The 25,715-nt window shown below is 41.2% G+C and overlaps 1 protein-coding gene across 7 annotated transcripts in view; it reads right to left on the reverse strand.

Annotated features, from left to right (window-relative positions):
- Window positions 1–22,595, reverse strand: part of CMC1 (C-X9-C motif containing 1) — an 83,348-nt gene extending 60,753 nt beyond the window's left edge. The window contains exons 1-3 of one of the 7 annotated variants that reach the window (XM_028478912.2): window positions 22,431–22,584; window positions 3,047–3,184; window positions 898–982 (exon numbers count right to left, since the gene is read on the reverse strand). In XM_028478912.2, coding sequence (XP_028334713.1) covers window positions 898–940 — 43 coding nt within the window. In that variant the 5' untranslated portion in view covers window positions 941–982; window positions 3,047–3,184; window positions 22,431–22,584. Of the gene's footprint in view, window positions 1–897; window positions 988–2,980; window positions 3,185–22,430 lie in introns of those variants that run through there. The other 6 variants (XM_028478910.2, XM_028478909.2, XM_055079747.1 and 3 more) reach the window with 6 other exon arrangements.
- Between the last annotated feature and the right edge of the window lie 3,120 nt (window positions 22,596–25,715).

The following is a 25,715-nucleotide window of genomic DNA, read 5'->3' on the forward strand; positions in this document are numbered from 1 at the left end:
ACTACAGGTGACACAGCCTGGCTTCCCGTGGAGAAACTTGCAAGGGACTGCAGCCCATTAACCCCACTAAGCATTACTGTGGTCCCTCAACGAAGGCTACAAGGGATGCCGGGAAAACAGTCCACGTCAGCACAATTTTACCACTGTTTCTTTGCCATGGACATTCCAAGAGGAAGATTTTTATTAAAAGACATTTCTACAATAATACTGCTATCTGCTTTTCTAATTACCCATCATTTATGGCCTCATTTTTCATCTTCTATGCCTCTGTTTATATTTTTCACTATAATATTACATATTAATCAACATATCTCTAGATTTATAGAATACAGATGTATTTTATATTAAAAAACATTTTTCAAAGAATACACACATATGTGGGTGTCTAGTGCATGCATTTACATAAATATCTTCTGCTCAGAAATGTAAAATACAGAAAAATTTTAAAAAAGACTTGTAAGTACTACTGAGATTCCATTAACAATTCAGTAATAGACAACGACGCCAAAGAAAATCATCTTAGACTATATTCCTATATGAATATGTTGACAGAGGGAAAACAGGCACACATTACATTTCATGTTTCTTCTTTCCCTATCAGAATCACCAGAATAACTTGTTTCTCCAAAATACGAATACAAGTTTTTCTCTCTATATAACTGTACATCTGGGAAAAAATGCTTTTTACTAGGAATTTGGGAGAATATTTTTAAATTGTAAATGAATTGAACGCTGCGTGGAAGTTCTGAAAGCTGAAATACTGGTATCTGAGTGAAAGGGTAAGAAGCAATTCATACATATTAATTCACTGACTACTTGATTCCAAGGCTAAGGATTAAATTCAGATCATGTTATAAAAAAACGTATTTGATCTTCATATGAATATTTGAATCTTACCTTGAACTTGTTCAGAACATCTCTCTCGGGCCTTTTCTCTCATTATTTTGGGGATCAAAACATCTTTTTCGACATGTCTGAGATGCTGCTCTGAAAAAAATAAAAGATCTTCCTTTAATATAGTAAAGTCTCAGGTAAATCACCAGTTTAGGGGAAAAATAAGCACTCTGGTCTACTTAAAATAAAAGCCTATGCAAATATATTAAAAAGTGACTCTTCTAGGGGCTTCCCTGGTGGCGCAGTGGTTGCGCGTCCGCCTGCCGATGCAGGGGAACCGGGTTCGCGCCCCGGTCTGGGAGGCTCCCACATGCCGCGGAGCGGCTGGGCCCGTGAGCCATGGCCGCTGGGCCTGCGCGTCCGGAGCCTGTGCTCCGCAATGGGAGAGGCCACAACAGTGAGAGGCCCACGTACCACCAAAAAAAAAAAAAAAAAAAAAAAAAGTGACTCTTCTATGACCTCATGAAATTGTGATTCTTTAGTAGCTGAAAATCATTCTAAATATTGTTTTATATACAAAAGAAAAGAATGTGAGGGTGTAGGCAACATCTTTCTAAAACATTCTGCAAACTATGTTGCAACACTTATTTGATAACACATTCCATGTAATCTTGGAAAAATTAAAGTCATAAAGTGTTATAATTTTTTAATTCATATAATCCACAAAAAGAGGATTTTTAGCAATACAGTACTGAGATCCAAGGATAGATGAAGAGATCCAAGATTAAGAGACGTGTGAGTAGTTTCTCTACCCAGTAACAAGAGTAGCTTAAGAAAGAGCTGGCAGAAGAAGAAAAAGTGGAACTCATGTGCACAGAAAAACAAACTACAGGAGGTTTCTGTGCACTTTAAATAGAACTATCTCAGTTAGACTAACACAGGAGCTGGAACACCTGCTCCAAACTCCAACCTGCTCCTCAAATTCCTAGAGAACCCTGAAATCCAAAGGGGTAAGTATCCTCCAAATGATCAGGAATTCTGAAAGGCAAAAGGCAGATGAGATCAGATTAAAGGAGGCAATCTTATCCCCAGAGTTTTTCCCCAGGAAAAACTGATATCAAAAATAGGAAGCATGCTCCATGCTCTGAAGCAGCAGAAATGGGGAGAAGGAGACATCCCTAGAGGAAACCAAAGCATTAGTGGTCGAAATACCACAGCAGGAGCCAAAGGAGGTCACTCTTCTGCTGCCTTCAGACCACAGGTAAAATAAGTAAATACAGGCACTTATCTCCAAAAGATCAGAAAGTCTCTCAGTATCTATCTAGTGACACTTAAGACCAGGAACCCCTAAGCTTTTCCTGGTTCCCAACATCCTCTGGATGCAGCTATAAAGTGATACAGTATTTGTAGAGAGGGTAAGAGGGCATCTCAAAAAGCAAACAAAATCAGCGACAACCAAACAGCCAAGAATCACCTAAATATGTTGAAGGACAACACAGTGAAAGGGAGAACCCAACTGTAATTAATCAAGAAGTAAACAACTCCTAAGAGGGTGAAAAGAGTAAAGAAAATAAGATTTTCAAATAAATATAATATACTGAAGCAAATAAAAAGACATGAGTCCTCAGAAAGAAACAAATCATAGGTCACCTAAATGCACTTTGATGAAATATCTGAAGCTCAAAAATCCTAAAAGCTTCAAAAGGGAAAAAAAAAAAATCACCACACAGAGGAACAAGGACCAGATTTACATCATGTTTCACAGGCAAGATGTGGATGCAAGAAGATAATGACGAAATAACATCAAAGTTCTGAGAAAGAATTACTTTATATCCAAGAATTCCAGAGCCAATTAACCGTGAAATTAAAGATATTTTCAGATATGTAGGAACTGAAAAGTTCCTCTTTTTCAACCCCACCGAAAAAGAAGTGATCTTTATCATAGTGCGACAAACCAAGCCACTAATCCAATGTGGTGATGGAAAACAAGAGCCCTTCTGTATGCACAGGGAGCCCATGGGCAGGAGTTCAGGCAGGTAGAGCAGAAGTGACTCTTTTCTGCTTCCGTGTCTGGGGCTCATCTGGGAAGACTCCAGCCACAGGCCCTGACTTCAATAGCCACAAAAGCTGGGGCTGGAGGATTTACCGCCAAGAAGACTTCTTTCTTCACATATTTATCTGATATGCGGACTGGAAAGGCCAAATCACCTACACAGGGTACAGCGGGTAGGTGGCCATTTCTGAGCCTGTCGTGGAAGCCGTGCAGCCTTGTTCCTGCTACCTTATGTTGATTTCAAGTCACTGGGCTCAGCCTACACTCCAGTGGAGGGAGGGCCACATCACACGGAGCCTGAGGGAGGGAAGATACTGTTGTAACCTTCTTTGTAAAATAAAATCTGCCACAAGAAGTAATAGAGAATATATTCTGATCAAATGAAATGAATCCATGATGTACAAGTATAAATATATAAGGCATATTAGAAAACATACATTTAAATATACATGTTAAAACTGTAGAGTACTTGAACAACATCATCAACTAACTTGACCTAACGTTTATAGAATACTCCACTCAATAACAGCTGAACATTTACCAAGATAAACTATAGTCTGGGCTATGAAACAAATCTTAATAAGTGTAAAAGAATTCAAATCATACAAAGTATGCTCCCCAACACCAGTGTATTTAAAGTAGAAATCAGTAACAAAAGGCCTCTTGATAATCTTCAAACATTTGGACACTAAATAACACACTTTAAATAACCCATGGGTCTAGGAAGAAATGAAAAGGGAAATTAGAAAGTATTTTGAAATGAAAGAAAATATATCAAAATTTGTGTGATGCAGCTAAAACAGTACTGATAGAAAAATTTATAGCACTAAAAGTTTACATTGGAAAAAAAGGATGGTCTTAAATCAATGACTTAATCTTCCACCTTGAGAAATTAGAAAAAGAATAAAGAAACACAAAGCAAAGAAAAGAAATAATAAAGATCTAAGCATAAATCAATGAAACAGAAACCAAAACAAACAAGCAAAATGACAGAGAAGAGCAATGAAACCACAACTGGTTCTTTGAAAACATTATTAAAACTGATAAACCACCTTGCCAGTAAGAAAGGGAGGTCACAAAGATCAGAAACGATACACATTTTTATATAATAATAACAATGTATTTAAGTGATCTTTAAATGTAGGTCAATAAATTTGACAACGAAGATGAAGTGGACAAATTCCTTGAAAAACACAAATAACCAAACCTAACTCAAAAGGACATATAACCAGTATGGCCCTATATCTATTAAGAAAATTGAATCTGTAGTTAAAAGCTTTCTCACAAAAAAATTCCAGACCCAGAGAGCCTCACTGGTGAATGTGGCCAAACATTTAAGAAAGAAATAATATCAATTCCATACAAACTCTTTCAGAAAACTGCTCTGAAGCCAGCATTACCCTGATACCAAAACCAGATAAAGACATTACAAGAAAACTACAGTCCAATATCCCATCATGAATACAGATGTAAAACTCTTTAAAAAAGATGGGCAAATTGAATTCAGCAATACAAGAAAGGATAATACTTCATGACTAGGTGGGGTCTATCCCAGGATTGCAAGCTTCATTTAATATTCAAAAGTCAAGAAATGTAATTCATCATATTAAAAAACTAAAGAAGGAAAGACACATGGTTATGACAACAAGCCACAGAAAATACATTCGACTAAAACCTAATATCCACTCCTAATTAAAACCCTCAGTAAAATAGGAACAGAAGGAAACTTCCTCAACAGGATAAACGGCATCTAAAGAAAAACCCACTGCTGATATCATATTTAATGGTGAAACACTGAATGTTTTCCTCCTAAAACAGGAACAAAAGATAAAGAAGTCTGCTCTTACCATTTCTATTCAGCATTGTACTGGATGTTCTAGCCAGTGCAGTAAGGCAAGAAAAATAAAAGGCTTCCAGATTGAAAAGGAAAAAATAAAACCATAGTTACTCAAAGATCATATAATCGTCTAAATAGAAAATCCAATAGAATCTACAAAAAGTTACTAGAACTAGTACATGAGTTTAGCAAGGCTTCCAGATACAAGATTAATATACAAAAATCAAATGGAAATGACATAATAAAAAGTCAGAGGACTAGAAAATAATTCAATAATAACTTTCCAATCTATAAAATAGAAAATGGCTTTTTAAAAAATGAACTGGGGCTCAGGAACCTGCAAGACAAGAAGAAAAGATCTAACATTGATTTTACCACAGTCTCAAAAAAAGAGGTAAAAAGAATGCAGGGCTGAAAAAAATATTTGAAGAAATGACTGACACCTTTACAAACTAGTCAAAAGACAAAAACCTATCAATTCAAGAAAACAGTTAAAAACCTAAAGAAATACACACCCTGGGCTTCCCTGGTGGCACAGTGGTTGAGAGTCCGCCTGCCAATGCAGGAGACACGGGTTTGTGCCCCGGTCCGGGAGGATCCCACAGGCCGCGGAGCGGCTGCGCCCGTGAGCCATGGCCACTGAGCCTGTGTGTCCGGAGCCTGTGCTCCGCAACAGGAGAGGCCACAGCAGTGAGAGGCCTGCGTACCGCAAAAAAAAAAAAAAAAAGAAATACACACCCAGACAAATCATAATCATACTTCGGAAAATGAGAAAGAAAAATCTTCAAGATGCAGGGCAGGAGTTGAGACACAGATGTAGAGAACAAAGGTATGGACACCAAGGGAGGAAAGCCTCGGTGGGGAGGGGATGGTGGTGTGCTGAATTGGGTGATTGGGACTGACATGTATACACTGATGTATATAAAATTGATGACTAATAAGAAACTGCTGTATAAAAAAATAAAATTCAAAAATTCAAAAAAAAAAACTTCAAGACATCAGAGAGAAATATAGCAGAATAAAAATTCAAAAGACAAAGGCTTTCTCTTCAGAAACCACAGAGGCCAGAAGGAAGTGTCACAGTATTTTCGAGTACTAAAAGAAAAGACCTGTCAATCAAAAATTCTATAACCAGAAAAAAATGTTTTTCAGGATTGAAGATAAAATAAACATAACTCAGAGGAAAGGAAGCTAAGGTAATTTCTTGCTAGCAGACCTGTTGTAAAAGAATGGCTAGAGGAAGTTATTCAGACAGGAAGGAAATATTAACAAAAGGAAACTCAGAACAACAGGAATGAAGAAAGGGCAACATAAAGGATAAATGTAATAAACTATTCTTTTCTTGAATTTTAAAAATTATTTTTGACAGAAGCAAAAATTATAGCATTCTCAATGTATATAGAGATAATATTAAAGATGACTTCATGATAAAGGAAAAAGGATAAAGCAACTTTGGTGGTAGTAAGATATCTACATTCTATTTGCAAGATAAAATGTTGATGCTAGTAGACTGTGATAAACTATGTATGCATAATGTAATCTTTAGAACAACCACTTAAAAAAACTAAGAAATAAATTCAGAAACCCTACAGATAAATCAAATGGAATGGAGTTAACTAGAGAGTAGTAACAGAAAGATAGCAGGAAAACCTCCTGATACCTGGAAATTAAATGACACACTTCTAAATAATTCATAAGTCGAAAGAGGAAGTAAAAGAATACACTGACCTGAATAAAAATGAAAGTATAACATATCAAAATTTGTAAGACAAAGCTGAAGCAGTGTTTATAGGGACATTTATAGCAATAAATGCTCATATTTAAAGTCTCAAACCAATACAGTTGACCCTTGAACAACATGGGTTTGAACTGTGAGGGTCAACTTATACGCAGACTTTTTCCAATACATGGGTACTACAGTATTACACAATGGCAGTTGGTTGAATCCACCACATTTTATTAGGACAGCATTACTCAGATACCAAAAGCAAAGCAACATTTTAAAAAAACACCTAATATCCTTCATGAATACAGATGCAAAAATCCTTAACAAAATATTAGCAAATCAAATCTGGCAATATATAAAAAGAAAAACACACCACACCAAGTGAGCTTTATTCCAAGGATGCAAGGTTGGTTCACTATTTGAAAAACAATCAATGTGATCTATCATATTAATAGTGTAAAAAAGGAAAGCCGTAAGATCACATCAATTGATGCAGAAAAAACACATAAAATTCAACACTATTCATTAAAAATGAACAAACAAAACTCAGTAAACTAGGACTAGAAAGAAACTTCTTCAATCTAACAAAGAATCTGCAAATAATCTATAGCTAACATCATACTTAATGGTAAAAGACTGAATGCTTTCCCTTTAAGAACAGGAACATGGAGTAAAACTGCATAGAACCACACACGCAAACATATGCATGTATATAAAAACTGGTGAAAACCAAAAAGGTCTACCGTCTAGTTAACTGTATTGGATCAACGTCAAGTTTCCTGCTTTTGATATTTGTACTACAGTTACATAAGATTTCACTGTTGGAGGAAGCAAGGTGAAGGGCACAAGAGACTCTACACATTAGTATTTTTTATAACTTCTGTGAGTCTGTAATTATTTCAAAATAAAAAGTTAAGGAAAAAAAACTTCTAGAAGAAATCATAGGAGAAGATCTTTATGTATTTGCAGAATATTTAGACTTGCTTACCCTCGACCATAAGAAAACAATCCAATTAGAAACAGGCAAAATATATGTATCTGACAAAGGACTTGACTCTAGAATATATTAAAAAACTCCTAATTATCAGTAACAAAAATACAAACCCAATAAAAAGGAGGCAAAAGGCTATAGTGGACACTTCAAAAAGAAGATACAAAAAACTGTAAATACATACATGAAAAGGTGCTCAAAATCATTATCCATTAGGAAAATGCAAATGAAACCTATGATGTCATTTCACACCCACCAGAATGACTAAAATGAAAAACACTAATGACACCAAATGTAAGGAAGAAACATGGAGCAACTGGAACTTTCATACATGCAGGCGGGAGTGTGAGATGATAAACTTCTTTGGAAACCTGCTTGTTAAGTTATAAAGTTAAATATACTATATATATAGTATATATATATATATATAGTATATATATATATATATATACTATATATATATGGAAAATATAGCCTATTTTCTACTCCCTAGGTATTCATTTACCCAAGATAAACGAAAATATATGTCCAGAAAACAACCTGTACAAGTCAGTTTATAGAAGCATTATTCATGATAGCCCCAAACTGGAAACAACCTAAATGTCCACTGAATACTATTTAGCACTACAAAAGGATGAACTACTGGTTTACTCAACTTGGGTGAATCTCAAAAATTCTGTTGAGAAAAAGAAGCCAGACACAAGAGTATATATCATAGGATTCAAGAACATGAAAAACTAATCTACAATGATAAAAATCAGAACACTAGTTATCCATGGGCATTGAGACGGATATTCTCTGAGGGATGTCCTGTTTGGGGTGTATGCACTTATCAAAACACAATCTGGGCTTCCCTGGTGGCGCAGTGGTTAAGAATCTGCCTGCTAACGCAGGGGACTCGGGTTCGAGCCCTGGTCCGGGAAGATCCCACATGCCGTGCAGCAACTAAGCCCACGTGCGCAACTACTGCAGCTCGCAGGCCTAGAGTCCGTGCTCCACCACAGCGAGAAGCCTGTGCACCGCAATGAAGAGTAGCCCCACTCACCGCAATTACAGAAAGCCCTCATACAGCAATGAAGACCCAAAGCAGCCAGAAATAAATTAATTTAAAAAAAACCTCACAATCTGTAAATTTCACTGTATATATATTTTACTTCAATTGATAATATGTTAACTTTAAAACATGATACAAATCTATACTCACAGTGGGTGATTTTAAAACATTAACTATCAGAAATTAAATAATTAAGTAGACAAGAAGTTTTATAACCTTCTCCTTCAAGATACTAGTCATCTTTTATTAGATTTATTTCTATCAGGAAAGGTATCTTTTCATAAATAATATGTAATTATTTATTGCTGGTATATAGGTTCAACTAAATTTTTTATATTGTCCTTGTAACCAATACAACCTTACTTAATTCTCATTAATTCTAATACTCTGCCAAAAGATTCTCTTCCAATTTCTTTTTTTATAAATTTATTTATTTATTTATTTATTTATTTTTGGCTGCATTGGGTCTTCATTGCTGCGCATGGGCTTTATCTAGTTGCGGCAAGCAGGGGTTACTCTTCATTGTGGTGCGTGGTCTCTAGGCACGCGGGCTTTAGTAGTTGTGGCACACAGGCTCAGTAGTTGTGGCGCATGGGCTTAGCTGCTCTGCAGCATGTGGGATCTTCCCGGACCAGGGCTCAAACCCGTTTCCCCTGTATTGGCAGGTGGATTCTTAACCACTGCGCCACCAGGGAAGTCCTCCAATTTCTATATAGACAATCATCAGGAAAGCTCTGTACCTTTTGTTTTCAATTCTATGTCTTTTAGAAGAACAGTGAGTAGTAACCAGCAGCACCTGTCTTGAGTGCTCAAATTTTGCTTAGAATTTTTGAAGTTATCCTCATGTTGAGATCTGCCTGTGACTTTGCTCTCCTATCTTTGTGTTGTTTTGGTATCAAAGTCACATTATTTAAACAATACATTAGGGACTTCTTTTTGTACTCTCTGGACCCCTTTGGATAAAAATCAAGATTATTACCAATCCTTTGAAAGTTTGGTAGAAACCACCTGTGATGGTCAGCTTTATGAGTCAATTTGGTGATGTGCTAGTCCCCAGGTAGTCACACAAACACTAATCCAGCTGTTGCTGGGAAGGTATTTTGCAGATGTGATTAACGTCTTTAATCAGTTGACTTTAGGAAGATCATGCTAGAAAATCTGAGTGGGCCTGGTTCAATCAGTTGAAAAGCCTTCAGAGCACACCTGAGATTTTCCTAAAGAATTCCACCTGCAGACCACAGCTTTGGCTCATGACCAGGAGTTCCAGAGCTGCCCTTCCTGACACCCTGCCCTACACATTTCAGACCTGCCCAACAGTCAATCACATAAGCCAATATCCTGCCATGTATATGTGTATACGTGTACATGTGTGTGTGTACCTGGTTTAGTCAGGGTTTGGGAGTATGTATGTGTGTGGGAGATAGACACAGAGTTTTAACTACTGATCCAATTTTCTAAGGGCTTTCTATTTATTCCTGAGTCAGTTGCAGTTTTTAGTAAGTTTGTATTTCTAAAGGAAACTATCCATTTCATCTAAAATTTCAAAATAATGATATGAAAACGTTCACATGACTTTTTCCTCTTTACTACACCTATAACTGTATCCCAGTTTTCACTACCTATGCCAGGGGGTCAACAAACTTTTTCTGTTAAGGACCAGAGTGTAAATACTTCAAGCTTTGTAGGCTACAAACCATCTCAGTCATGTATACTCCTTTTATTTATTTATTTATTTATTTATTTTTAACAACCCTTTGAAAATGTTACTAACCATTCACAGCCTACAGGCCTTACCAGATTCTGCCCAGGGTATAGATTGCTGAACTCTGGCCTACACTATTGATTTATGCCGTCTCTTTTTCCTTAGCTTTGCCAGAGCTGCTATAAGATGAGAAAAAGAACACTAGCATGCAGAAGGAACTGCAAGTATGGGTGGAGAGAAAGGACAGATTGAGAGGGAGGCTCTGGAGGAGTGGTGGGACCTGAGGGGCTAAGGAACCAGGATGAGTCAAGGCGGGCTTCCCAGTTTTCTGGCTCCAAATGAAATGATGTGAACACTCACTGAGACAGGGAGACAAAAGAAACCCCAGGTGGGAGGGTGATTCAGGATAGACAAGCTGAATTTGAAGTGCCTGTGACACATCCTGTGAGTGGAAAGCTGGTATCTATTTGGAGGGAAGACAATAAAACTGGGGCAGTCTCCACACACTTCTTTTCTCCTTGTCTATAGTGCAAACCATATTTAGGCATCAGTAATTAACAGTATTATTATCGAACAGATTAGAAGAAATACTGCGATATGCTGATCTACTTTATATAATCTATTTCAGAATGTGATCTCTTCCTTTCACTCATACAGTTTTAATCTATACAACTCACCTATAATGTGTCCTGATGAAACCACTCTTTCTCTACACATCTTGCAGTGGTCTTAGATAAAGTACTAATTTTTTAAATTAGTTCCCTGAATAAAGACATAGCTTTGTGATACTGAACCATTTTTTCCATAAGTAAATTATAATACTGATTACCTAAATTTACCTACATTATAAATTCTAGGTTATAACATTCCTCCAGAAACATTTTTTAAATGGCTTGCAAGAACTCCTTCTGATCGTTCTTCTAAAATCTCCTATGGCAAAGAAAATTCTAGAATCATAAAAATATTGCTTTAGATTTTCTACACTCTTGGTGTTAAATCAGAAATAACAGACTTGAGAAGTCCCTGGAGGTCCAGTGGTTAGGACTCTGCGCTTCCACTACAGGGGGCACAGGTTCTATCCCTGATCAGAGAACTAAGATCCTCCATGCCATGCAGCCCACCCCCCCAAAAAAACAAACCAGACTTAAAAATATATAATTAATTCTGATACCACTTGGTGGCATACCGATCATTAAATGTCAATTTTTAATTAATTATGATTGTATACATATTTCAAAGTTTCCTTCAACACTACAAATATTATAGATATGGCATTTTTTATTCACAAAATTACAGAGTGATTCCCTCAATGTCAATATGATGCATATGTTATACATTTGCACCAAAGCCTACAAAAAAATCAAATTTTGAGAATTTGCTACTCTATAGTCACATGAATTTATACTGAGATGAAGAATCAGGATAACACCACCAGGGAAAATTTCCAAAGCTCTAAATTCTCAACATTCTATCATCACCTGAAAGTCAATTTTCACCTTTTTCACTGGCTGACTTTGTTAGTTCAGACTTTGCTCTGGGGCTCACGTGTTCCTGCAACATGCCATCCTCAATTACAAGGCAAATGACAGCAGCACTTGCCATGAATCCACAAAGATAACTGTGATGCAACTCAGAGCATCACAGAATCTTCCACTGGAAAGAAGTGACACCACCGGAAGGGCAAGGAATGCCTTTTCAACACTGAAAATGTTCTAATGTAATTAATTTAATTGTTATCTAGATAATGCCACTTTTTTGTCTTTTTTGGAACCTCCTAGTTGCACTTACTTGTTCCCGCAGACATTTCCATGCTACTGTTTACTCTGGAGGAAAAGTAAGAAAAATGCTTGTAGTAAATGTGCAAAACTGTTCTTATTAGCAACGGTTTCTACCTTAAGTCTCTCTTCTATACCAGCTACCAACAGTCTCCAAATGAAGGACCCAGGCAGATAGCATTGTGTACAATACAGCAGGACCAGAGCTCTCCACTGGTACCTTTGCACTGCGTGCTTCACACCAGGAGCCCAGGAGGACTCCGGTCTCAGTGCTCAAAGACACTGATGTCCCAACCAGACTTTCCTGTGTCTGCCAGCTCAGTCATACCCACTTCTACAGCAACAGTGTAATAGAAAAAGGGGTGGGCGGGCAGTGGTACAGAGACTGGGAAAACAAACACAGGGAAGATCAGTGTCCCTTTCCCACTGTCTTCCCTTCAAGCCACACTTGAATCGACAAAACAAAGAAAATCCATAGCAGAAAAGATTTTCCCCCCAACAGCCTCTGGCTATGAAACCTCAAGATGAAGGCCAGGAATACCCTTTAGTCTTCTTAAAGCCCCCTCAGGTTAAGTATTTGAATTCCGTTTTGCACATAAAAACATGGAGACTCACAGAGGGGATATAACCCAGGCCTCTGATAAAAGAGCAGGCCCCAAATCTTCTTACACAACCCGACCCCTCACCTGGGGCAGTGGCCTATTTCAGGGGACTTCAGCAAACAAGGTCCTGTGAGCTTCCAAAGTCACGGTGAAGCCTGAAAGAACCCTTGGGCAAGAAGACTGTTGGTTTCAGAAGCATCGTTTTGAACAATCAAAATTCAAAACTTCACATTTCTTGATCAGAAAGTAAAGCTAAATGATTCTGACCATGGAGAAAATTATTAAAAAAAAAAAAAAAAAAAAGCAAAAGGACTGATTTGTCAGTTGGCTGAAAAGTACCTTCACAGAGAATAAACATCAAATATCAGGTCAGTCAGTGACAAGAGAATCTTTCTATAAGCTCAAACTTATAAAACCCAGAAAGCACATCAATGAAGATGTGCCTATTTCTGCTCTGCTTCTGGGTCACACACCACGGACTTCCCACAATCATTGTGCTACATTTGTACTCCTCTGTCCTATCAGCTTCCACTGGTAGTAACCACCTCATTCACGCCACATGTGCCCATTTCCCCAAAGCACCTATTTCTTGGACCTCAGATTCTGCAGATTGCTAGGTGTGAAAACTTCCTCTTCCACCCACATTGCTTTAACCAAGATGAGGCCAGAAAGGGACAAGACTAAAAGTATACCAAAGCAGGAAATCGACTTATGCAAGAAGACATGCCAATTTTACAAAAGCACTGCAATCTCCATTGTGGCCATAATGTCTTAAATGAAAAGGCTTCACATTTACTTTATTTGGTAAAACTTCAAGACTGTCTTTTGCTACTAGCACAATTTCCCATTGATATCTAATAGAAAATCAGCCGTGTTATTACGGGAAACAGAAGGAATAAATGACAGCATGCCTGGGCCTCCCAGCAACACACCCGATTTATTTTCCCTCCAGTGTGCGTCTGGAACACAGTGGGCTACTTGCATCCTTACGAATGCTCCTCACTGCCTCTGGCCACACTAGCTCTACCAGTTCTTCCCCTCCATCTTGTAAGAGTTCATAAAATTTAACAAAACACATGGACCACTTTGATAACACAGCAAGGGAATTATTTTTAAATTGAGACCTTATTCACTTATTTCAAAGATTCAACCCTTGCTCAAATCACTCACATCTTTCTCAGGATGGCCTTCAGAGCCAGTCTGAGTTCTGAGTCAAAACCAGTTCCACAATACAACTTTCTTCCCACCACCTTCACCAGACTGCCTCTGGCTAACCTTGGCTGAAATTCAAGTTCACCTTCAGCACAAAAATTTACCAAAATGAGGATATTAAGATAAATAATTAAGATATTAAGATATGTGTACTGTAGAGGCTGAAGGCAAATCTAAAGGAGTCTCAAAAATATTCTGAACTATGGTAATACTGAAAAAAGTATAAACACTCCCTAAGTAAGCTCTGCTCCTATTCCTCCCGCGGCAATCCCACAAGGCTCCACCTTAAAAATGGTACTTTTTATGCTGTGTTCTCAGTGCTTGTCTACATCTCCAAATCTACTCGGCCCACATTTTCAAGTATCTGTTAGTAATTCCCAAGTCCCACCAGCATCAGAATTTCAACTTAAAATTTCTATAGTTTAAATCTTTATTCTGCCACCCCAGTGGTTATATTCTCCTTCTTAGCTTAAAAAAAAAAAAGTCAGCTTAGAGTTATATAGTACACAGAAAAAGCACAATAAATATTTTCAGAAGGAAGGAAAAAGTGGTGGCAGAAGGGATCATTTTACAAACACCATCACAGGCAGGAGCAGGAGTTATGAACCTGAGGCTTACAAAGCTCAAAGCAATCTTGCATCACCACCCAGCAAATCACTAGTCAAGTCAAACTCAAGCTCAATCTTCTGTCTTTATTTTCCATCTCCTACCTCTTATTTCCTTATCAAAGTTTACTTATTTAACATCACACTAAACTCTTGTTCTACCCAAAGTGCTCCCTGACCCCAGCACCTGAAAGCAAATTCTCCACCCTCTAACCCCACGGTGTTTCATGCACAAATGCTATGGCTCTAATCACGCGTGGACTTAGAACACAGCACAGCACACTACCTACGAAATCTTCTCCTGCTAGATCAATGGTTGCTACGGACTGAACTGTGTCCCCACCACCACCATTTTCATGTCGAAGCCCTAAACCCAAAATGACTGTAGTTGGAGGGGTGATTAAAGTTAAATGAGCTCATATGAGTGGGGCCCTAATCTGATAGGTGGCCTTGTAAAGAAGGGGAAGAACCAGTAGCCAAATCGGTCTGCACCTTGACTTCGGACTCCCAGCCTCCCAAACTGCGAGAAAATAAATGTTCACTGTTTAAGCCACCGAGTCTGTGGAATGTTACTGTGGCAGCCCAAGCAGACTAAGACAGGGTTTGGTACCAGAAGTTTTCAATTCTGGCTGCATCTAACAACCACACCTGAGAGGGCTTTTAAAAATTGTGATGTCTGGGTCCCACCCTTGACCAGTTAAAACAGAGATGCTGGGGTAACACCCAGGCATTGGTATTTTTAAAAGCTCCCCAAATAATTCGAATATCATATTCTAGATTAAGAACCACTGCACGGGGCTTCCCTGGTGGCACAGTGGTTGGGAATCCACCTGCCAATTCAGGGGACACGGGTTCGAGCCCTGGTCCGGGAAGATCCCACATGCCACGGAGCAACTAAGCCCGTGCGCCACAACTACTGAGCCTGCACTCTAGAGCCTGCAAGCCACCACTACTGAGCCCATGAGCCTAGAGCCCGTGCTCTGCAACAAGAGAAGCCACCACACCGCAACAAAGAGTAGCCACCACACCGCAACAAAGAGTAGCCCCCGCTCACCACAACTAGCAAAGGCCCGCGCGCAGCAACGAAGACCCAACGCAGCCAAAAATTTTTAAAAATAAATAAAATAAATAAATTTTTTAAAAGAAAGAAAACAGGCGTATCATGCCAGACACCCAAGGGTTAAGGGGCATAGCCCAAGACCCCTTCCCTCACCTGGCTGCCCAGCCTAAGTGACTGGAAGATATAAAAAAATAAAATAAAATAAAAACACTGCACGAAACTTAAGTATAATGAGGTCAGAGACCATGTCTCATTAACCTCCATAACTCCCTCTAACTTCTAGCATATGGTAAACATGCAATAAAACTATTTAATAAATGACACATGTATTTAAATTTTCTATATTTGATAATCATTATACTGATAGCTGAAAAAATATATTCATTCATTTGATATTCATTCTGTTAAACACTTATCAGGCACCTACTATGTACCAAGCAACATGCTAAGGACTGTTTATACACTGATGTACCTTATGCTGCAGCATAAACATTTAAAACTCTGTCTTTCAAATAATCATATTTAGTTAATTAACAAATCCTTTAATCTGGAAAACCTCACAGTAACAGTTCTTTAGCAAAAACACAATGCAGGATAGTAAACACCACGCTCTTAAAAATGTTTTCCCTCAAACTCTTTAATTACAAATGTAAAAGTATAACGGGGGGCTGCTGGGGGGAGGTTAATTTGGGAATCAACGTTCTTATTTGGGCACATTTTGTGTGGCCCACTTCTATCAAGTCTAAGGTCCTTGTGTTTCTGACACCTATACACCTAGAGATTCCTACAAATATAGCATTAACACCCCTAGAGATAAATAACCATACTAATCGAGTCAATGAAACATGAACTTTCTGCGCTGAGTCAAGAACCCCTTGAGACCAGCTGGAAGTATTTAAAAACATACAAGTATAAGCCGTGAAGCAGCCTCAGCTTCTGATACATCTTAGTCTCCCTGCCCCTCATCCTCAAATCTCAGATTATGCCATTCAGAATTCTTAAAGGACCTGAGGTTACTGGCAAAGTCTGAAACAAGTCAGTGCTACTCATTCCCAAATTCAATTCGGTGCTAACTGCATAACAGTACAGCGCGCCTCCTGGGGCTGGTGGAGAATGTCTTGCAGTCTAGGTGTAATTAACTGGACTATCCTTTCTAATCACCCTTTCGCTACTATAGTTAAAGATACGGAACCATATGAGACATTTACTGGTCACCACGCAAGGAAATATTCCCATTTTCACATCAGATTTTTCTTCATCTCTCAAGTTATAGGATACATATAGACATACCCCATTCTATTTCTCAAGGAAAAAACTCTAGATTAGAATGAAAGAAACTCCATACCCAGGTTATTTGATATTTTGGTGGTTTTAAAAATTCCAAATATTAAAAAAAAATTTGCAAAACACTAGAGAGTGGTGACCATCAGGGAAAGCATCCTCTGTAATTGATTTTTTTAAAAAATGAACAAGACTTAGACAGGTGTGGGGGTGGGGCAGAAAGGGAAAAATTCCAAAAAGAAGGAGCAGCATGTCAAATGGCCTAGAGGAAAAACAAAAACAATTTGGCATATGTTAGGTATATTTAAACTTTTTTACCACAACCCCAAGATACTTTACACCTGGACGCAGTACACACATCTATGTGTATTTACGTATGTGTGCAAGGGTACCCCTTCCTACCTGAACTGCCTATCTGATCCAAGCTCTCACTACCCAAACTAAGGTTCCTAACAGATTCACATAAGTTATTTTTAGGATGCAGCTGGTGTCCCTCCCGTGGCGGGGAACACAGGTGCCTCCTGGAGGAGAGAACCTGAAGCATCACACCTGCAACCTTCCCAGCACCGCCCTGGGGCATGGGAGCACTTGGCGGTTTTCCTTCTCGCAGTCCCCTCTCCCTATCCCTGCAGTGGGCTTGGGCTGACAGGCATCACAATGCCCAGCTCCCTTGCCTCCAAAGCAGGACAAGACCTGCAGCACACCCTTACTCAGCTTCCTCCCCTCCTGCTCCTGTTCCCCTCCCTCCCTGGCAGGTTCTTCCTAAGAACACTCCATAAATAAATCACCTGCACATAAAACACTCAAGTGGTGCCCGGGTGCCCGAATCTCGTTCCTCAATACCGTGCCCAAGTAAAGGAACCAGGGCTTGTCTGAGAAATGAGTAATTCTATGGCTGGGCCAGGGAAGGTCCTACAGGAGCCAGAGATATCCTGTGTGAGAAAAAAAGGAAATGCTCAAAAAATGATGGGAGCACGTCCCAAGGACCCAGAAGCTGGTTTGAACAAACTCTCACTGGTCAAATCTGAGAAAACGTGAGTACCAAAATAATTACACACAGTAACAAATGATGAACCATGGAGAAGATAGAAATTCATGAGTCCACACCAATAACAAATCTATAAATCAGTAAGAAACAAAATGGTTTCTTGTCTACAGCAAAATGTCAACAACCATCTAATAAACGTGGAGAGAGCACTGGAGGTAGAAAACCATCATTCTGTAACCATCACAGGAAAGACTGAATCGGGCAAAAATCATCAATGGAGGCTCAATCAAAGGGGGATTTTTGATGAGGAATGAACATCTGCATGGTCTTCAACGGTCTCCCCACAGATTACTTATTAATTACAAGAGAGGAAAAAATATAGCAATGAAATGGGACGAGACCTTGGCCGGGTGGTCAAAATTACAACCACCCATGAGGGACGGACCTCCCATGCCTCCAGGTGTGATGCCCCAATGCAGATGGTTCAGCTGAGGTCTCTCTCGGGATCTGATCAAAAGTCAGATCAACACACAATGAAGGAAAGTTCTACCTGTCACTCTCTTGCACTTGCAGCGTCTTCCTGTTATTCTTGGATAAAATTCAAACTCCAGCAACGGGTTTAGGAGACATTTCATGATCACACTCCAAACCCCACAGGGCCTCCAAACACATCTCTCTTTGACTTCAATGCTACTCTCTCTCCTGTGCTCTCTGCTAATGCCAGCGTTTTTAAATTTCGGAGAACACAGGACTTCCCTGGCAGTCCAGTGGTTAAGAATCCGCCTTCCAATGCAGGGGACTCAGGTTAGATCCCTGGTCAGGCAACTAAGCTCGTGGGCCACAACTACTGAGCCCATGTGCTCTAGAGCCCGCTGGCCGCCATGAAAGATCCCGCATGCCGCAACGAAGATCCCACGTGCCGAAATAAATAAATTTTAAAAATAAATAAATTTCAGAGAACAATTTCAGGTTGTTAATCTAATGAGACAAAAGCAATATATTTTCTAGTGCAAACATGATTTGAGCTTAGCAATACATAAAACGTGGGAAGTCAGATTTTTTAGCTCTCAACTTGAATATAATTTGTGTGTAACCAGATACTGTGAAAACACAGAAGCAATAACAAAATAAAAAATTTTCAAATCAACTACATTACAGTATTTTTCCATATTAATCACACAATGCTCAGGAAAAAAAAAAAAAAGATTCTCCCAACCGTTTAGATGTCTAACTTGAAAAGCAGAATCTTCCAGTGACTGAGGGTGCTGGTATACCTAAAGCTCATCTACCTCCATCTCCATGGGAACCATTAAAAGAACCCATGCAACCTAAGTATTCCAAGAGCGGCCATAATGCCATCCTCCCAAGATACACACATCTTACTCATGGAAAGTCACGAAATTCTTGAGCCCAATTCCCACCCCTGAGCCTGCTCACTACCACGTTCTTCCCCTTATTAGACTTCTGGAAGAAAACACCCATGGAGGGACGGACGGACACACACACACACACACACACACACACACACACACTTAAGGGAACTTCTCTCCTGCTGCCCACACTGTGAATCCACCCTAATAGACGGGGCAGGGAAACTACCTACCCTGCTCAAAGAGGAAAAGGTAGAAGAAAAACAGAGGAGAAGGGAATCTCTTCCAGTTGTTAGAAAAAGTAAGAAATCAAACTTCTCAGGCCCAGGTTCCTGTGAGTTGTCATCTGGGAATATAATCATGTCAGATGATTTCTCTGGACTCTGGAAGCAGCAAAGGCTTAACTGGGTGTCCTTTCAGGACATCACTGGGCTGGACTTCCCATGACTGGGCTATTTTACAACTTGTTAGGAGCAGAGGTTAAATTCTAGAACTTTGCCCAACAGAGATAGAAATAATATCTGACCAGTGGGAAAGATAACCCCCAAAATGACAATTTATGGCCCTAATTAACCAGCTTTTATCTAAGCCAACAATCTATGACATATTCTAGTATCTACCTTTTCAATGCTTTTTGGAATGTTTTTTACATTTTACTGGTTCCCTTACTAATTACTGAGTTGAAGAAAATCTTCAACACATATTCACTTTGTATTAGCATAAGTAATCATTTTACCTTTTTGGAAATTCTACTTCAACAAGCACCACTTGTAACACCCTTTCTATAGGTGATCAATAAACAACCTCTAAAATTTCAATCACCTAAGTTTGACTGGATTTTTAAAATAAATACAATACTTGCAGAAAGAGTTATAAATTGGTAACGTTATAACTTGGAATAAGACTAACTGCTTAAGTCCTTTTATAGGAGAATGAACTATACTGTGTATTTCTTGAATCATTACTATGTGATCAAAGGTCCTGTTTACAGCTACAGATGTAGGGAGAACTTCCCTAGGAGCAGGGAGATTAGGCTGATAAGAAAACAAAGCTGAAGATCAAGTCAATAAACCTGGGAGATTTCAGAGCCGTGTTTCTCCTCTGCATGTTAGAACTGCCCGTGGACTATTTTAAACCTCCAGAGGCTTGGGCAAAGTAATTCTGAACTTGTGCAAGTGCAAACAGCAACTAGTATTTTTAAAAAATTTCTCTCTCCCTCACACTTTCCCTGGGTGTTTTGGACTCTCCAGCTTTTTCTCTTTGCACTCAAATAGTAAGAGAAAATAGGGAACGTAATTATGGCTGATAAGCTTCCAAAGAGTGCTGGTATTACCTCTACATTCACAGAAAGCAAAATTGCTTAAATAAAACTACATATAAGTATGCAACCTGCATTTCATTGTTGGATTCAGAATTTCTTGAGAAAAATGGACAGTTAGTTAAAATGGCAGTTAGTTAAAAGCTGCTGCCAAATGAAAATCAAACTTGTATAAAGATTTTTTTAAACCTAACATAAACCAATGAGAAAAGAGATTTTGCTATATAAGCTTCATTTGGCATATCTACTCATCTACTCAGAAACATACCACTGTGTACTGTAAGAAGCAAGAGGAATATCAAAATATGAACCTATGTTTCAACCTATGAACCAAACAAAAATTAAGTTTAAAAAGAAAAAAACTGACTTCAATACATTTCTATCCTGATATTTAAACAAAGAAATATTTTAAAAATCGTCCTACTTGCTGGGTCCACTTCCTTACTTTCCATTCCAATCTTGTTTCCATGTCTGCTTTCATCTGAATTTCCAATGAGCATCGTGTTGTTAGACTGGACCATCACCAGCCACCCAGCTGAAGTCAAGAGCCTAGGAATTACTCTTCATGCCTCCCTTTCGCTCACCACTCTTATTCAATGCAACAGCAAGTCCTGTCAATTTCTCCATCAAAACATCTTCCGAAGCTTTGTCTTTCTTTCCATTTCTTCCTAATACCAGCCCAGGCCAATACATACCAACATATCTGGCCTGGACTGCTGCTACCATCTTAACCTTCCTCTCAGGGCCCCTCTACAATGCTACCACTGCTACCAGGGTAGTAAAGGCATAACGTATCATATTATGTCACTGCCCTCTTTAAAACCCTCCACACGTTTTTGATAACATCAGGAAAAGTCCAAATGCTTACTTATCACCGCTCAAGCCCTGCAGCATCTACGTTCTGCCTACCTTCCCAGCATCTTTCCTGACAGATCTCCTCCACACTCTGGCCCTCACTCCAATCAAATCGTTTAAGCACTTGCACCTTGGAGCACCTTAGCATACTGGTTCCTCACCTCTTTACAGGACTGCTTCCTCTGGTCCTTCAGATGCCAATTCACATGACACTTCCTCCTAGTGCTCTTCACTGACCCTTCCACCTAAAGTGGTCCTCGCTTTACCATCTACCTCTGTCACCGCTTATTTTCTTCATGTTTACCACAATCTGTAAAAGTGTGTACGGGGAGAGGGGTGCTGTCTTCTTTCTTCCACCACTAGAACACAAGATCTAGACAGAGCAGGGATTTTCTGTCCTATACACTAGTTTCCTAGGGCCTAGAACAAGACACAACACACAGTGAGGTGGCAACAAGTATCTGTTTACTCCATAAGGACTCAAACGACAGCACGGCCGGCAGCCCGGGCTGGACGTGGGATTCTGAGTCCCACCCGGACTCAGCTCCCCCAGCCACAAGACTTGTCAGCTACACGTCTATTTCCTTCTCCCTGAGTCACCAAAGGGGCTGTTTCACTTCTGGCTCTCCAAAGGTTGGAAGCCATTCCTCCTCCCACCGCCTTGAGTTTTCACATCCATAAAACGAAGGGAATGTCCTAAAGTCAACCATCACTCCCCCCAGACCCGCAACTCTGCGAGCATCCTCCGCGCCGGGTACCGCAGGGGATCCCTGAGGACGGCGTCGGAGGCGGGCACTGACGCCGCGCAGCACCAGGAGGGCGCGTCAAAGTTAAGGGGACGGGACCGGGAGTCCGGGGACACTTTCCAGAGAAACGGGCCCTCGTCCTGACCGGTGTGTTCAAGTCAGACCACAGATATTTAAAGGAGCCTGTGCCCCAAACTGTGCAAAGAGCATGATGACAAGGAGGCAGGCGCTGGGGGGAAAACGTCCGCAAGCCACGGTCGGACAGCCATCCCCGAACCCTCGCGCCGAGGGCCGGCGGGCCGGGCGCCAGGGACGCGGGAGGGCGGGGCGGCCTCAGCGCCGCGCCACCTCCAGCCCGGCCCCTGCCCCACGCCCGCCACACGCCCCCGAGGCTCCGCAACCCCCGCCTCCCGCCCCGTACCTGTGGGGTCGAGGGCCATGGCAGCGCGCGGGACGTGGCAGCCGCGTGGCGGCCCGCACAGGTGGGGCGGAGCTGGGCCCCACGTGAGATGGAGTGGGCGGCACGCGGGAGCAGGAGGAGGAGCACGGGGCCCTACGCAAAGCGGGGCGGCCCCTGCCTCTCTTGACTTCCTGATCGCGACTTCCGCCGCCCACTGCGCCTGCGCACTCCTAACCCCGCGCTCAACTCCGTGACCCGAGTGGGAGGGCTTGTTAGAGGGAAGGACCGGGGAGGGGGCGTCGCTGCGCGCCCGGGGTCGGGGCCGCCAGGACCGCGCAGGCGCGCTGGGGGCCAAAGGGAGCGCTTGCTGGCCCATCCTGTAAGCGGCGTGCCCGGGAGATACGCGTCCCGGGGCGACTCGGTTCAAGTCCAAGCCTCTCCTTGCACTCCCGCCTTCGAACCAAAGGAAGCTGACTGCTCCTTTGTTTTTTCTTCGTTAACGTTCATTCATTCATAAGTGTCTATTTCATGCCTGCCAGGTTCCAGCCACGGTTCTGAATACTAGGGTGAAATAACTGGATAAAAATAAGGTCCTTAAGTCCCGAGGCGCACAGTGTTGGCGGGGAACCCGGGTATGGGTAGCACGCTGCTAAATGCGGCGAGCGGCACTTAAAGGCGGTGCAGCATCCTTGTACTGTGTGTAGCATCCTGATTTCCCCACCTCAGATCGGAAGCCTGTGCCTCCCCCCAGAGGTTACAATTAGGAAGTGGGCGTTAGGGGTACCTCTGTCTCGTGAAATGATACCCTCAGGGCGCACAGTCCGACTTGGGTGATGCTACAAATCCCCACTCTGGCAATTAAAGCTGCATGTTTGTGAGAAAAAAATGAAGGAAGGTGATAGCCATCGTCCTCAAGAACCCCAACTGTCCCCTTCTCAGTAGAAGAAACTTTCTGAGTAGCAATGATGCTCATACCCACTCACCAACAGCCTTCAGAAAGGCTCCCTTGTCGTATCTACTAGCTCCAGCCCCCGAAGGGTGAGGTGAAGGGTGAGGTGCGGATGAGGACAGATGCGGATGGGGACAGATGGGACAGATGTTAGAAAAACAAGGAGCAGCTGCTGCTTCCCTGTGAGGGATTTAAGGCTTTCAAAACGATCCCCTCCCCACCTACATGCAGGCCCTCCTCCCCTGCTGCTGCTTCCGCCTGGTCAGTTGGCAGAGAAGCTGACGAGGTGGAGCAGGGCTGGGAAAGTGGGTCTCTGCTCAGCAGGTCTTCCGTTTAAGGGCCTATTTGGGCATAACGGCCCTTATTACAGCTGTAGGATGAGGTGCCAAGCTGGAGAATTAATGTTTCACTCAGCCAGGCAGGAAACTGGGTATGTTTATAAATGTGTTTAGAAGCACACCAAATTCATTCTGGAGGTGAAGAATTTAATGTAGAAAAGTAACTCTTTTTGAGGAGATGAGGTGAGGTATAAAAACACACGTCAGACACACACTTAAGTAGTTAAACGAAATCTTCCTTACACAAACGGGTGTCATGGTAAAGGTGGATCCTTGGAGAGCATCAGAGACCTAAATGCCTCCACCTGAATCCTGCTTCATGACCCGTGAGCTTTCTAGGTTGGATAAGTCCCAATGTTTCTCTTGACTTTAGTTTCTAATTTGCAAGGTTGTTGTGAGAAATAAATGTTATACCATCTAACACTCTTACAGTCATTCAAGGACCACTTCCACAGTTTTTGCCATCACTGAGTATCACTTGAACCATTATTATTTAATGTTTTTTTATTTAAATCAACTTACTTTTTTTAAAAAAGTAAATGAATACTCTCTACTTTAGCCTTATCCTAAGCAAGAATATCTGTAAAATCATGGGTTTTGAGTGCCCCATAAATCAGTGTATGGTCAGGCCACTCAGGATGGCTGTTCTCTTGCTCTCTGCACATCCCCTGCCCAGCCAGTGCCTGCCTCACCTACACCCTACTCACATGCCTGACCTTCCTATGTACTTGCCCCAGGCCCCAGATAGTGACTGTTATCAAAGGGGTGGTGTGGGATGTGCCCCTCTGCTACTTTCCATGAAAATCGATAAGCCAACTTGACATCTCCACCTGCCCCCGGGAGCAAAGACTGCCACCACGTCCTGCCCGCTGTCTGCCACACACGGTGGGATGTTGGTCCAGGACCTTGCTTCAGACACGTAAGCTCTCTCATCCATTAAACGATTGATGTCTCTGTTGCCGACTCCAGGCTCTTTCTTGGGTCTTGAAGCTCTTCCTGCAACAGACTACTAGACCATCACACTAGGAGCACTGGCAAAAACGGCACATCACTGCCTGGTACAGGATAGTGCATTCCTCTCCTCCCTCATATGAAACTAGGTCGTGTGGGGGCAAAGTCTTTACAATCTGCATGGGAAAGAGAAGTCATTTTTTTTAAAGTTAAATCATAAAAAGGCAATTGGCAATTCAAAACAGAAGAAATTTCCTAAGGGATCACACTATGAATAGACAATTTGGGGGCGCTCACTGCCATAGGAGCAGAGAGGGAGGAGGGTCCGTAGTCCTCGGAATGAGCAGAGATTGTTATCCAGCCACAACCCTGGGATTCAGGCATCCAGACCCTAACGGCCCCACAGTTGCTGTCACAGAAGATTGAGTGCCAGGACCGTTAGAAAAGACGTCAAAGATGAGGAGAAATTAAGGTTGGCCTTGAAAGATGGGTGGCACGGGTAGGCAGAGAAGAAGGCTTGTCATGCTAGGAGAAGAATGAGCAAAAGTGTCTGGGGTTCGAGCTGTTCTTGAAGGGGCATGGAAAAGGAGGGAGGGAAGAGAGGGAAGGACACACACGAGCAGGAGCGCAGGGGGAGCTCAAGGCTGCACTGCGGCTCGGGGGTGGGCGATGCCCGAAACCATATTGATGAACATGGGGAAGTGAGGATGGTTATAAATAAGACTGAAAATATTAGAAAACCCAGATTCCCAAAGCCTTAAACATGAGGTTGCAGAGGATTTGAATGTGTTGCTATAAGCAGTTGAATGCTAACAAGTAGAAAAATGGCATTGTGGTCAAAGTGATGTTTTTCAAAGATTTTTCTGCAGGACAGATTTCGAGGGTGTGGAGAGAGCTAGGAGTTGAGCAGAACAGTAAGGAGGCTATTGCAGTCGTTGAGGCAGAATCAGATGATAACCTGAGCTGAGGTGTGTGAAATGTACAAAGAAAGGGTGAGTGTGAGGCTAACTGCAAAGGGAGAATCTATACTTCCTAATTGTACTTAGTAGAAAAGGAGTCGAGAAGGAT

The sequence above is a fragment of the Physeter macrocephalus genome, chromosome 18, assembly GCF_002837175.3.
Source record: "Physeter macrocephalus isolate SW-GA chromosome 18, ASM283717v5, whole genome shotgun sequence".
In the NCBI taxonomy this organism is placed as follows: Eukaryota; Metazoa; Chordata; class Mammalia; order Artiodactyla; family Physeteridae; genus Physeter; species Physeter macrocephalus.